Here is a 13,225-nt window from a genome sequence, read left to right as displayed (position 1 = left end):
GGTGGAGACTTCCACTTGTTATATTATATATTGTATTGAATATTATAAAAGAGCACATTTACCCAGGACAATTTTTGCCTATTATGTTGGGATAATAATTTATTCAAGAAATGCTTGTTGATCGACTTACAGATGGATGACTTCTTCCAGCAATACTTCCAGCATTGTATTCCCAATGCCGCTTCAAGTCTACCTCATCTTCCTGTAATTATATTTGCAGCAATTTCAGCATCCATTTTCTTTTATTTTCATTATTTTTATTTTTTCAGCATCCATTTTCTTATGAACAGATTCGAAATGAACTGACCTTTTTGATTTTTTACTCTCCCAATCCATTCCTTATAACAGAACCAAAAATCATTTGTGGTTTACATTAAAGGGGATTTTATCCCCTAGATAAAAGCAGTGTGAGGGGATATTACAGAGGCCATCATCAAATGAGGAACATGTAGAGGGCATGAGCATGCCTGAGTACAAGACAATGGTGGTATGTAGTTACCTTCTCAGCACTCTCTCCTACTTGCTCACTGCTGTCATCCCCAGCTACTCTAGATACTTAGGGTCCCCTCTTCCCCAACTGTTAGCTGTTTGGTACTCACGTGGTAGTTGGATTTGCTAGCACCTATCCTATTTTTTCTTCTACCAATCTCTGAGTTCCTTGAAACCAAAAGCATCTAAGAGCCTAGCACTGTTAATGTCTGACGGCTAGTCATCTGAAAGCTATCTGCTATTTTGTTAGCTAGATAGCTGTTTTGTTTCCTTTTTCAGGTACTTTTAGTCAGTGATTTCAGAAGGCCCTAAGGCATGGTGAGAATGGTGAGGATTTCTGGTGGAATAGCAGGAGGGTGGAGATGTTATTAGGCATTTTCCAGTAGATACAATGGTTCAGTGAAAGTAGTACTTTAGTGTTGGGGTAAGGTTCACCTTCCTAGGACTTTCAGTTACTTCCGTGTCAATTTTTCTCTTCATTCCCACCTTCTAAGGCTGCCCCCTTTGGGTGCTCATTAACGGTTTCCCATCCCATATGGCAGGTGTTCTGCATTTGCTTTTGTAAAGCTGTTGCTCAGGCAGTCTACTGTAACCAGATTAGGCAGTAGCGTTTTAATGATAGGAGCTGAAACAGGGTTTGCTTGCAAACTTCATGTTTCACACAAAAGGTTTTGGCACCCCCTGTGGACTGCCCTTCACCCAGTTTCAGGCATAATACTTGTTTGCCTTTATATCTGTTAAAAAAAAGGGGGGGGGCTTCCTGCATAACCAATGCTGAGCAAAATGCCTTAAAGAGAAGTGCAGAGTTTAAATCCACAGTAGGGGATTACCTTGCCTGCATTTCCCTATCCATGGAATAAATATTTTAACTTGTTAATTATCTACTACTAATAAAAAATACCTTTGAACTTCCAGTCAATTTGATGGGCACAGAATTATATCCGCTGGGAACGGGAAGCAATTAGTTTCTGTAAATATTGTGCGTCATGCTGTATCTTCCTCCAAGTGGTTGTATGGTCAGTAGTCATGGTATTCTAGGGGATGTTTGTATCAATTTCATCTTGGCCTGCAGTTGAGGGCTGCCTCCACAGAACCCCCAGGGCCCTAAGAAAGCGGCAGAAATTCTTGAGGCTGTTTTCCCACTATGGCCTTGGTTTCTGATTCATTCATTGCTTCTCACACAGCGGAAAAACTCCCCCCTAAGTAGAACAGTTTGGCTCTCTTCATGAATCATCTATGTAACCTTTTTAATCTTTTTTTTCCCCTTTGCAGACTGAAAACTATTCCTTTGATTCCAACTATGTGAACAGCCGAGCCCATTTAATCAAAAGGTATGTTGATTTGCTTGTCTATTTCTATGACAAAGCTTCACTTAATAGAAAAAGCAAAACAGATTAAGCTTTTTAAATGATGCCTTTGGGGGATCCCTGGGTGGCGCAGCGGTTTGGCGCCTGCCTTTGGCCCAGGGCACGATCCTGGAGACCCGGGATCGAATCCCACATCAGGCTCCCGGTGCATGGAGCCTGCTTCTCCCTCTGCCTGTGTCTCTGCCTCTCTCTCTCTCTCTCTCTCTGTGACTATCATAAATAAAAAAAAAAAAATTAAATGATGCCTTTGTTTTTATGTCAAGATTTATTTATTTATTTTAGAGAATGTGCACGAGTTGGGGGGGTAGGGTGAGGAGCAGAGAGAGAGACTCTCAAGCAGATTTCCTGCTGAGCGGGGTGTCTGACTTGGGGCTGGATCTCATGACCCTGAGATCATGACTGGATCCAAAATCAAGAGGTGAGTGCTTAACCAACTGAACCACCCAGGTGCCCCATGATGCCTTTGTTTTTGGATTTTAAAATGAATGCCTGTTTTTGGATTTTAAAATGAACGCCTGTCTGCTTATTGTAAGAGATTTGAAAAATTCAGAAAAACATAGAAAAATAAAAATCGCAGTAATTCCACTACCCGAAAATAATCACTGTTGGCATTTTACCATTCTCCTTTACATCAAAATGTATGCATAGACACAAATTTTAAAAAAACTGGGATCATATTAAAATAGTTTTATATGATGATTTTGATATCTGATATTAGAAAACAGATATTTTCAAAATCATGTTGATATCAAAATTCTTGTTGCTCTTCGCTTTCAATGGAGAGAGGCCTTAAACAATTTCTCATGTGGAACTTTCAGTGAATTTCAAGATTGCTGTGCTTTTGTTTACTTTGGAATCATTTTAAAGATATGTTAATGGCAGTAAACTAATTTCTAATCTTTTAAAAACGTTATAGGTAAGACTGGAAAAGAAAAAAATCTTTTTTTAAAGATTGATTGATTGATTGATTGATTTATGAGAGACACAGAGAGGCAGAGACATAGAAAGACGGAGAAGCAGGCTCCTCACAGGGAGCCTGATGTGGAATTCGATCCCCCTACCCGGAATCATGCCCTGAGCCTAAGGCAGATGCTCAACCGCTGAGCTACCCTGGTGTCTCAGGAAAAAAAAAAATCTTTGCGTGATTCAACACTTCTTAAGATATTTGGAAGTGTTTCAAATGTAGCATTCAAAGTTAGGATTTGTGGGGTACCTGGGTGGCTCAGTTAAGCATCTGCCTTCAGCTCAGGTCATGATCTGAGGGTCCTGGGATCAAGCCTGGTATGGAACCCGATGTCGAGTCCCACAGTGGACTTTCTGCTTGGCAGGATGCCTGCTTTTTCCTCTCCCTCTCCCATTCCCCCCACTTGTGCTCTCTGGTTCTCTTTGTCTCTCTGTCAAATAAATAATATTTTCAAAAAACAAAAATACAAAAAAAACAAAGAGGATTTGTGTGATTGGTTAGTCATAACTGTTATCCATATAGCCACAGAATACCGAGCTGAATACTGCCAAGGAAGATTCCATCTGATGCAGTGGGTACCAAGGTTCAGGGAGCCCTCTAAGGAGGGAGCACTAAACAAAGTGGAGAACTTACTGGGCTGAAAAACCAGTACTGACTATTCACATGATGCCTTTATTACTCTTCATGCAAATATCCTCTTGAATGGTCCAGTGGTTATTCTGCAGCTAAAATGGAATCAGAGTGTGTTTGTTAAAATAATATAAATAAAATAAAGAGAGAAGCAGGGTCTATTGGAGCTACAGTAGAGAAGATGTGAAAATTCTATTATTTTGCTGGCTCCAATCCCATAAATTTATCTCACCAGATGAGTATGATTTGAAGAATAAACTGGCTTGTTGAACAAGTCACTTTAATTCATATTTAATTTAATTCATGATGCTGCAGTAACCCCTGAAATCATGCTAGGTTTATCTGTATTGGTCTGGAATTGCTTGTGAACTTAAGTGATGACCATTAATTATTGTTAATTAAAATGAATAGCCCAGCATTACTGGTCATAGCAGTTTGTAATTTTCTTGAGAGGTTGGGAGAAATCTACTTTGAATATTTTCTTAGCTCACAGAATAAACTCAAAATGTAAGGAATTCAAAATTACCTGACTCATTTGTTTTAGGAGAAAAAAGGCCCCTCTTTATGTGTGCTGTTTAGAGTAACTTTGCAGCAGAAATCTACTTTATTTTTATTTATACTTTATTTTCTGCTTTAGGACTGTTATTTCAAAGCTTCTGATAAAAATTCTGGTAAAAGCAGATTTTTTTTTTTTTTTATCTTCACCTGTCCCTTGGGCTAGCTCTGGGTCCCTGGGAATTCTATGACCAGGTTAAACTTTTGCCGTAAGTCTGATTTTCAGAGCAAGGCAGAAAGCCTTCTCCTAGGGACCCTCGCTGTCTTAGGTCAGCCCCGAATATACAGTGCCCAGGCTGAATGATGAGATGAAAACTTAACATTTAAACATTTAGTTTTTGGGATACATGTATTTCCACAGCAGCTTTGGGACTCCCTAGAAACCTCTGATTTTGGTTAATTACTTTATATGTTTTGGTTTACACACAAAATGCACAACCTGGACTTAACACAGGCTTTCAGTGGAAAAGTCTCCTGATGTTGCCTGAAACCTAAAATAGTGACTTTTTACCAGGGACCACTTTGATTAAGAGGAAACATCTGAAAACTCAGGGACACATGCATTTTTGCCAGATTCTGTTTTTGGAACATTGACGGCTTTGGAAAACCACAAAGGCCTTGGAATTTACCGGATCCATTGAGTTTAGACAAAGCACAATACCTGGAAAGATACAGGAAATCTCGTGTGCTATGCTTTTCTGGGGACTAACCATTTTAAATGTAAAATGTGTGGAAAATGTTAAGAGAGAGTTATAACACCAGGTGATAAAAACCATGCAAACTATGTTCAAATAGCTCACAGTGATGTTTGAAAGGGGTTTCACTGTATGTGGTTTCTTGAGGATCCATTTATATGCATGGAAAAATCTCCCAGCCAGGAAATTCTGAATCTTGTTATCAGTTTTAATTTTACCACCAAGTCCTGTTTCTTTGAATCCAATTTCAGGAGAATTTTGAGAACTTCTTTTCCTATCCATTTTCTTTCCCTCTATTTATTTTCTACTTACCCAAGGATGCTTCTTGGACCCTTCTCTTCGGCATTCTCTAGCAGTTGTTAACTGTCTCGTCCAGACAGTTTACACACAGGCTGCTTTTCCACTCTCACATCTGTTTACCTTGGGTAAACCAATGGAAAGACAGGGAGCAAGGGGGTTCCCTTAAGCACAAATCAAGGTTGAAAAGGGTAGAGAGTGGATCTGGAACAGAAAGGGAAGATAAATGTCACATCATCTTTGCACCCCAGAATCTGGTGTCATATTTATGTAGTTTTGTTGTTGTTTTCAGAGCATCACCTGCAACCTGCAGGTGTACCCACGGCTTATGTCAGAATTCCAGATTAATGAGCCAAGATGGTTTAGAAACTTTTTTGGATGTGCTTCCTTCCTGCTGTGTTTGTTTCCCTGGTATCTTCTCAGAACAAGGCAAGCCAGCAGTTGCACTTTGCCCCTGCTGCAACACTCTCTTTCTTCATGCTTGGTTTCTCTGCTGCTATCTAATGTCTACTCCCACAGTGCTTTTGGAGCAATATCAAGCGGGGCATGAGGCTGTAGCTCAAAGAAAATGAAGCAGGAAATGAACAAGATAGTGAAGCAGGGTGGAAGGGAAAATGACCATTGGCTTCTAAAGCATACATAGTGCTTTCCTTTTCCACCCGATGTGTTCTGGAGTTTTGCTGCACCTGGTATAATATCTTGTCTATAACAAGTGCTGGTACATGTTTATTGAATGAATGGATGAAAGAAGTTGAAGAAAATCTCAGCATTTTATCAATGGAAATTGGCACGAAATATCCCTCTAAACCAGTAATTTCTGACCTTTAATATGCATTAGAATCACCTCGGAGGGGATGCCTGGGTGGCTCAGGGATTGAGCATCTGCCTTTGGCTCAGGGCATGATCCCCGGTTGGGGGTTCGAGTCCCACATTGGGTTCCCTGTGAGGAGCCTGCTTCTCCCTCTGTCTATGTCTCTGCCTCTCTTGCTGTGTCTCTCATGAATAAATAAATAAAATCTTTTTTTTTAAAGAATTGCCTGGGAGGTTTGTTAAATGCAGAGTCTTTTAGCTCCATCCCTAGAGAATCTCCAGTTTTCATAGGTTCCAGACGTGATTATGATGCAGGTAGGAGGTCCAGGAACCACTGTAGAATCATCCTTATATCCTCTAAATATAGTTACAATACTCTTGACTTTTACTTTCTTCTCATTCTTACTCTTACGTGGCATTCCTTGGGCATGTGGTCTCACCTGCTAGGAAGATATGACCTGTTTCCGTTCAGATTATTCTGTCTCTGGGGAAGATTTCCAATATTTTATTTTATTTTATTTTATTTTATTTTATTTTATTTTATTTTATTTATTTTTTTTTGATTTCCAATATTTTAAAGGGTAAATATGGGTCAGAATTGGAATAATGTTTATTCATTAAGCATTTTCTATGTAACTCTCATGTTCAGAGTCTTGCTGTAGGTGTTTTCACACAAATCTGTTCCTTTGTTGGCCACCAGCGCAGTAATAGAAACATTTGCATTTACAATACCATTGCAAATGGGTACCCCTAATTTATTGTCCTACAAAAGTTGGTTTACAAGTCTTTCATTTCCCAAGAGGTACACAGGTAATAAAACAAGTGAAATCAGCATTTTTTATGCCTGGCATAAATTGCTATTTGTTTTGGGTGAGTAGCCATTTACCAGGCTGTTTTACAATTTGCAGCATCTTGCTCCCAGGGCCTTAAACTGCCTTACCCAGATCCATTCATTAAGCCACTAAATGTCCTGACAAGATTAGAATAAGTGGTACTTAGTTCGGCAGATGGGAAAACTGATCTTTTAGTGGGTTCCAGGGTTTGGGGGAGGGGAGTTACACCCCTTGCATTTTTTTTTAAAACATCCTATTATTTATTTTTTTAAAGATTTATTTATTAATTCATGAGAGACACACAGAGAGAGGCAGAGACATAGGCAGAGAAAGAAGCAGGCTCCCTGCGGGGAGCCCGATGCAGGACTCCATCGAGGATCTGGGATCATGCCCTGAGCCCAAGGCTGATGCTCAACTGCTGGCCACCCAGGCATCCCATCCCTTGCATTTTTTTTTTTTTTTCAGAGAATACATGACTACCTTTTTTGGAGTCTTTTAAACAATTTTTATTGAGTTTAAAATCTTAATTCCAGTAGAATTACCATACAATGTTATACTAGTTTCAGATGTACGATATAGTGATTCAACAATTCTTTTTTTTTTTAAAGATTTTTATTTATTTATTTATGAGAGGTATAGAGAGAGAGGCAGAAACACAGGCAGAGGGAGAAGCAGGCTCCATGCAGGGAGCCCAATGTGGGACTCGACCCTGGGTCTGCAGGATTATGCCCTGGGCCGAAGGCAGGTGCCAAACTGCTGAGCCACCCAGGGATCCCAGTGATTCAACAATTTTATACCTTACTCAGTGTTCATCAGGATACGTGTACTCCAAATCCCCATCACCTCTTTCACCCATTCCCCCACCTACCTCCCCTCTGGTAACTATCAGGTTGTTCTCTATAGTTAGAAGACTTTTCCTTGGTTTGCCCCTCTCTCTCTCTCTCTCTCATTTTGTTTTGTTTCTTAAATTCCACATGTGAGTGAAATCATATGGTATTCATCTTTCTCTGACCTATTTCACTTAGCATTATACTCTCTAGCTCCATCCATGTTGTTGAAGATGGCAGGATTTCATTTTTTTTGTGGTTGAATAATATTCCATTTTATATATAAATATGTATATTTACATATATTATCTTATATATCATATATATTATATATTATATTATACATATGTTATCACCAAATGTATGTATAAATGTCATATATATATATATATATATATATATATATATATATATATAAAACCTCTTCTTTATCCATTTATGTAGCAGCAGACACTTGGGCTGCTTCCATAATTTGGCTACTGTACGTAAATAATGCTGCAATAAACATAGGGGTGTATATAGCCTTTTGAAATAGTGTTTTTGTATTATGGGGATAAATGCTCAGGGATGGGATTACTGTATTGTAGGATAGTTATATTTTTATTTTTTTGAGAAACCTCCATACTATTTTCCACAGTGGTTGCACTAGTTTGCATTCCTACCAACAGTGCATGAAGGTTCCTTTTTCTCCACATCCTCACCAATACTTGCTGTTTCTCATGTTTGTTATTTTAGCAAAGAATACCTGACTTTTTATACTCACACTACCAGTCCCAAATAGCCAATCCTTAACTATTTTATTATTTCTCTCATTTCTATAAAAAAAAACCAAAATCTCTGAGATGGTTTGTAATATTTAGATACATATAAAAAAAGGTGATCAAACTTTAAAAAGGTGATCAAGCTTTAAAAAGATAGCCAATCCTTAACTATTTTATTATTTCTCTCATTTCTATCAAAAACAAAAAACAAAATCTGTGAGGTGGTTTGTAATATTCAGATACATATAAAAAAGATGATCAAACATTAAAAAGGTATACTTCCAATTGGGTGAAGCTAAATAGTGATCCTTGGCATCCAAATCACTGCAATTAAACATTATATTTATCATGAAGCTTTTGAGAAGCCAATACAAAATGGTAAGTACACCAGGGCATATAGTTCTCATTTTTCAATAAACAAAGGACACACATTTGACAGGAGACTTTCTTTTCCTGTTCCTGAATTCTAGGAGAAATTAATATAGCATACAGTGTTTGACTATAGTTTATGGAAGATATAGAGACATTATTTAAATACCCATTTCCTATATCAGTTAGAAAGAAAGACCACAGGTGTAATATTTAACTATAAATCAATGAAGACATTACCATATGGAATAATGATCATATTAAACAATTACCATTTATTGAGCATTTGTGTGTACCCAGTACTTCATGTACAGTATTTCATTGAGTCATCCAAATGACCTTGTGAAGAAGGTTTTAGAAAATGCATTTTATAGACAAGGAAATTGAGGCTCAAAGACATTAGATAACAGGCCCAGTCTCCCATAGATGAAGTGGGATAGTACGATTGTCACTTATTCTAATGACAGTGCTCTTTCCTCTATAGTCTGAAAATCTGGTAGAAAAGAGTTTGAAAGAACCTAAAGCAGTGATTTTCAGCTGAGTGTGATTTGGCAATGTATGGAGACCTTTTTGGTGTAACTTCTGGAAGAGGCCCTACTAGCATCTAATGGGTAGAGGCCAGGGATGCTGATGAACATTCTACAATGTGCATAAAATATTATGCTAAACATTCTACAATGTGCATAAAAATTATGCAGCTTAAAATGTCAGTAATGCCAAGGTTGAGAAACCGTGGTCTAAGGGATGGTTAATTACATTGTCCTTATACTCCTTAACCTATGTCTCCAGCATATTTTGTCAACTGCTGAAATGCACCCAATTCAGGGTTGAAGTCTCTGGCTTAAAGCAACAATTTTGTGTTCTAGATTAAAGAAATTTTCATGTGCTGCAGATACCAGAAATGCAGGTCAAAAATTAATATTTGGTATAAAAATATATGAACAAGGCAGGTCATTTCCCTTCTTCTGAAATACAGGAGTCCATATGGACAGGACCAATTTTTTTTTCTAAAAGACAAACTTTGAATCTGTTCAAGCTATGGGATTAGTATTTACAGGACGCCCCAACATCTGTGCAGTAAAGCTAGAAATTGTTACACGCTCTAAAGCCTGTACTTCCAATTGGTCTTCTTGACCATAAAATAATTTTAGGATGATTGTTTTTTTTTAATGATAGTCACACACACACACACACAGAGAGAGAGAGAGAGAGAGAGAGAGGCAGAGGGAGAAGCAGGCTCCATGCATCAGGAGCCCGACGTGGGATTCGATCCCGGGTCTCCAGGATCGCGCCCTGGGCCAAAGGCAGGCGCCAAACCGCTGTGCCACCCAGGGATCCCGGATGATTGGTTTTTTAATAGAACTGCATACTGGTGGGTCCACAGGGCTGAGTAGCTGCATGACATAATTTTGGAGGAGCTGAGTGAATTGGCTTATTGAATGATTTTAGTTTTAATACAGGTGATGCTCAGTGATCCTTCCTGAAAGTAATTAGCAAACAGGTCAATGTTTTACTCTCTCCTGCTCTTCATTTTCTTATAATTATGGCTTTCCAGTTACTGCCCTTTTGATCTTTTCCTTTTCATATTCATGGCAGCAAGCATTCTACATCTAGATTGGTTATATGTTAAAAATCTGCTGTGATTCCTTTTGACCAATGTAGAGAATGACAATGTATCTATTGTGTCCATGGCATAGCTCTTCATCATATATACCGAATGTTCTTATCAAAGCCTCAGAGATCCAGGCCTGTGGATATTCAAGGTTGAGGCACATCAAATGAGTTTACACTATCATCTCTACAGGCTCTCTTTTCAGAGGTACAGTAGGTCTGTTGAGACTTACCCTAATTCACAAGCATGACACTCTGTTATTAAGACGACAACACATTATCTTGATACTTCCTCACTGATTGGGGAATGGATTCACCATTCCACTAGGTATTTCAGATGCATAATTTATGGTCCTTAGTGTTGCATATCCACAGATTCTGTCAGGACATACAAAGTGTTAGAAAAAACAGGTGGGGCCTCTATGGATGTACCTTATGTATTATTCTCTATTTTTGTGTGAGGTTCTTGGATGGCATGTTTAGTGCACTGTATGGTGGACTGATTTAACAAATGCAAGAAAAATTGGCCCATAAACTCCTCAGCTGAAAGTTTTCATATTTTTAGCTTAACTACACTCACAGTTTTATTAGAGCTCAACTCTCTGCTTCTCTTATATCTTACTGTGCATGCACCAAGGCTCTCCTCTTCTCAGCGCCTGCCTCTCTTTTCCTTTGAATCTATCTCTCTGAATTTCTCAGCTAAAACTGACCTGAGTTCTCTGGTCCTGATAATCCTTTCTATTTTAATTGCATTACTTTAATTTCTGCCACTTCAATTTTTGCAGTTGATTAGTAGACCTCTTTGGAGAAGCAATTTACATAGTATTTAAGGGCCCAGGCTCTGGAGCTAGACTGACTGGATTTGGCCTTAGATCTGTTACATTTCCTCAGCTATATGACCTTGGGCAGGTTATTTAACTTCCTTGTGCTTCTGTTCTTTCATCTATAAATGGCAATATTAATGGTACCTTTCTCTTATATAGTTGTGATGATTAAAAAAGTTAATTCATGTCAAGCACTTAGAACAGTGCCTTATGTGTAGTAATTGCTCAGGAAACATTAGCTATTATTTTACTTTGATTACATAAGAAGAGAGAAAACCTTCTGAAATGGTAATATTCTTTGCAGGTGGTTGTTTCAAATTTCTATCTTCTTCCACCTTGCCTGTAGTAATGCATTGAAGATAAGTGAATGAAAGTATTAGCTACATCAGCATTCAATACTCGGAACCTCTCTGCAGTGTTAAGTTCCATTATCTTTGTTTTTTAACAAAATTATTTATTTGTTTGTTTGTTTATTTATTTAAGAGAGAGAGAGAGAGAGAGCACAGAATCCTGTGAGAGGGGCAGAAGGAGAGGGAGGGAGAGAATCCCAAGCAGACTCCCCTCTGAGCACAGAGCCCAACACAGTGCTCGATATCACAACCCATGAGATCAGGACCTGAGCCAAAATCACAATTTGGATACTCAACCAACTGAGCCACCCTGGTGTCCCAACTTCCATTATCTTTAAACAGAAATTTCTCTTTTATCTACTCTTTTTGACAGTCCAGTCACTGTTGGCCTCACCACAGAGATGATATCATCCTGGCTCTGAAAGATTTTAAAGATCAGATTATCACAGTTGTAAATTATCATTCTTTCTTCAACCCAGCAGCTCTACCTTCAAGGACTTAGAGGGCAACAGCCTGAAGGATAGTGGTCATGAAGAGAGTGACCAGACTGACAGTGAGCATGATGTCCAGCGGAGCCTGTATTGTGATACTGCTGTCAATGATGTGCTGAACACCAGTGTGACCTCCATGGGATCTCAGATGCCTGACCATGGTAAGGGCTGATTGGATGTAAGTTGCAGCTATGATCCCAAAGAATCCAAATATTTGTAGGTACATTGTACTACTTTACTGTAGTAAGTGTCATCAAGGTGTGTACTGTGCTTATGCCTGAATAGCATCTACAGAGTTTTGAGATGTTCTGACACTTGACCAGGTTCTTCTTCATCCTCCCTGAGTGGATCTCCTAGGTTTGTATAAGGTTGCAGGCAGTTTAAAAGCTAACTACTTATTCATATTGTGTACATTCTTTTTAATAATAACTGCACTGAGCACATAGAAAATGAGCAGATACTTTCTCACCAGGAATAAATGCCTCATTTTACATGAAATTTAACTGATCAGTTGAGTTGCACAGAACATAGCACTAATGACACCAAAGGGGTGGATTTTATTTCTATATCAGGCTGGTTAACATTACCCAGAGAGAGGCTCTGTTCTCTGACCACAGATTGTATACCCTTTACTGAAGAGAGAAAGTACCAAACTTCCCATTTTGTTTATGGGGTGGGTATGCCAACTCCCTCTAGCTACCACACACATGGATGCCATTCATTGTAGGAGAGACTAGTGTAAGAAAACATGGCTTATCAAAGTAATATTCTGTGCATATGAAAAACATCTCAAAGCAAATCTCAGGAGTAGCATTCTCATGTATGAAAAAGAGTCTATTTTTGTGAATGCAGCCACACATGCTTTAGCAAGAGGAGCTATTTAAAGCTGTGGTAGGCATAAACCAGGGTATAAAAACATTAGCAGAGTTCAGCAAAGGCAGAATATTCAAATGGACTTGGGCACAAATGTCATTTTCAATGTTTTACGGATGCAAACATGCTAGGAAAACAGCCTGTCTTTTTCAATTAAGAACTATGAATTCAGCTTGGTGTTTAGGCTCAGTGAAGCTTCAGAATGCTTGGCTATGTCTTGAGAGAAGCTAGACGCAAGCTCAGCTGGAAGCCCTACTGCTAAAAGACTTAAAGATGAGAAAACAAAATATGGTGATTATGTGCTGGTCTTCAGCTGTTTCATTTCACTGTAAACATCATTAAATGCTTTTTGTTTTGGTCTTATAAATGAATCCAAAGGAGAATATTACACAATTCAAAAAGGGAAATGTTTTTCATAGAAAAAGGTTTGTCACTGTAGATTCTGTTAAATTGTCTAATCCATCCCCTCCCCAGCAGAC

At 38.6% G+C, this 13,225-nt stretch overlaps 1 protein-coding gene across 2 annotated transcripts in view; it reads left to right on the top strand.

Annotated features, from left to right (window-relative positions):
- The window catches only part of PCDH19 (protocadherin 19), a 137,994-nt gene that overhangs the window by 75,720 nt on the left and 49,049 nt on the right, over positions 1–13,225 (top strand). The window contains exons 3-4 of one of the 2 annotated variants that reach the window (XM_038587837.1): positions 1,762–1,820; positions 11,865–12,034. In XM_038587837.1, the coding sequence (XP_038443765.1) occupies positions 1,762–1,820; positions 11,865–12,034 (229 nt within the window). Of the gene's footprint in view, positions 1–1,761; positions 1,821–11,861; positions 12,035–13,225 lie in introns of both variants that reach the window. The other variant, XM_038587836.1, reaches the window with a different exon arrangement.

This window comes from Canis lupus, chromosome X, assembly GCF_011100685.1.
Source record: "Canis lupus familiaris isolate Mischka breed German Shepherd chromosome X, alternate assembly UU_Cfam_GSD_1.0, whole genome shotgun sequence".
Taxonomy (NCBI): domain Eukaryota; kingdom Metazoa; phylum Chordata; class Mammalia; order Carnivora; family Canidae; genus Canis; species Canis lupus.
Note: the sequence above shows the minus strand (reverse complement) of the source record. Positions and strands in the feature narration are given on the sequence as shown.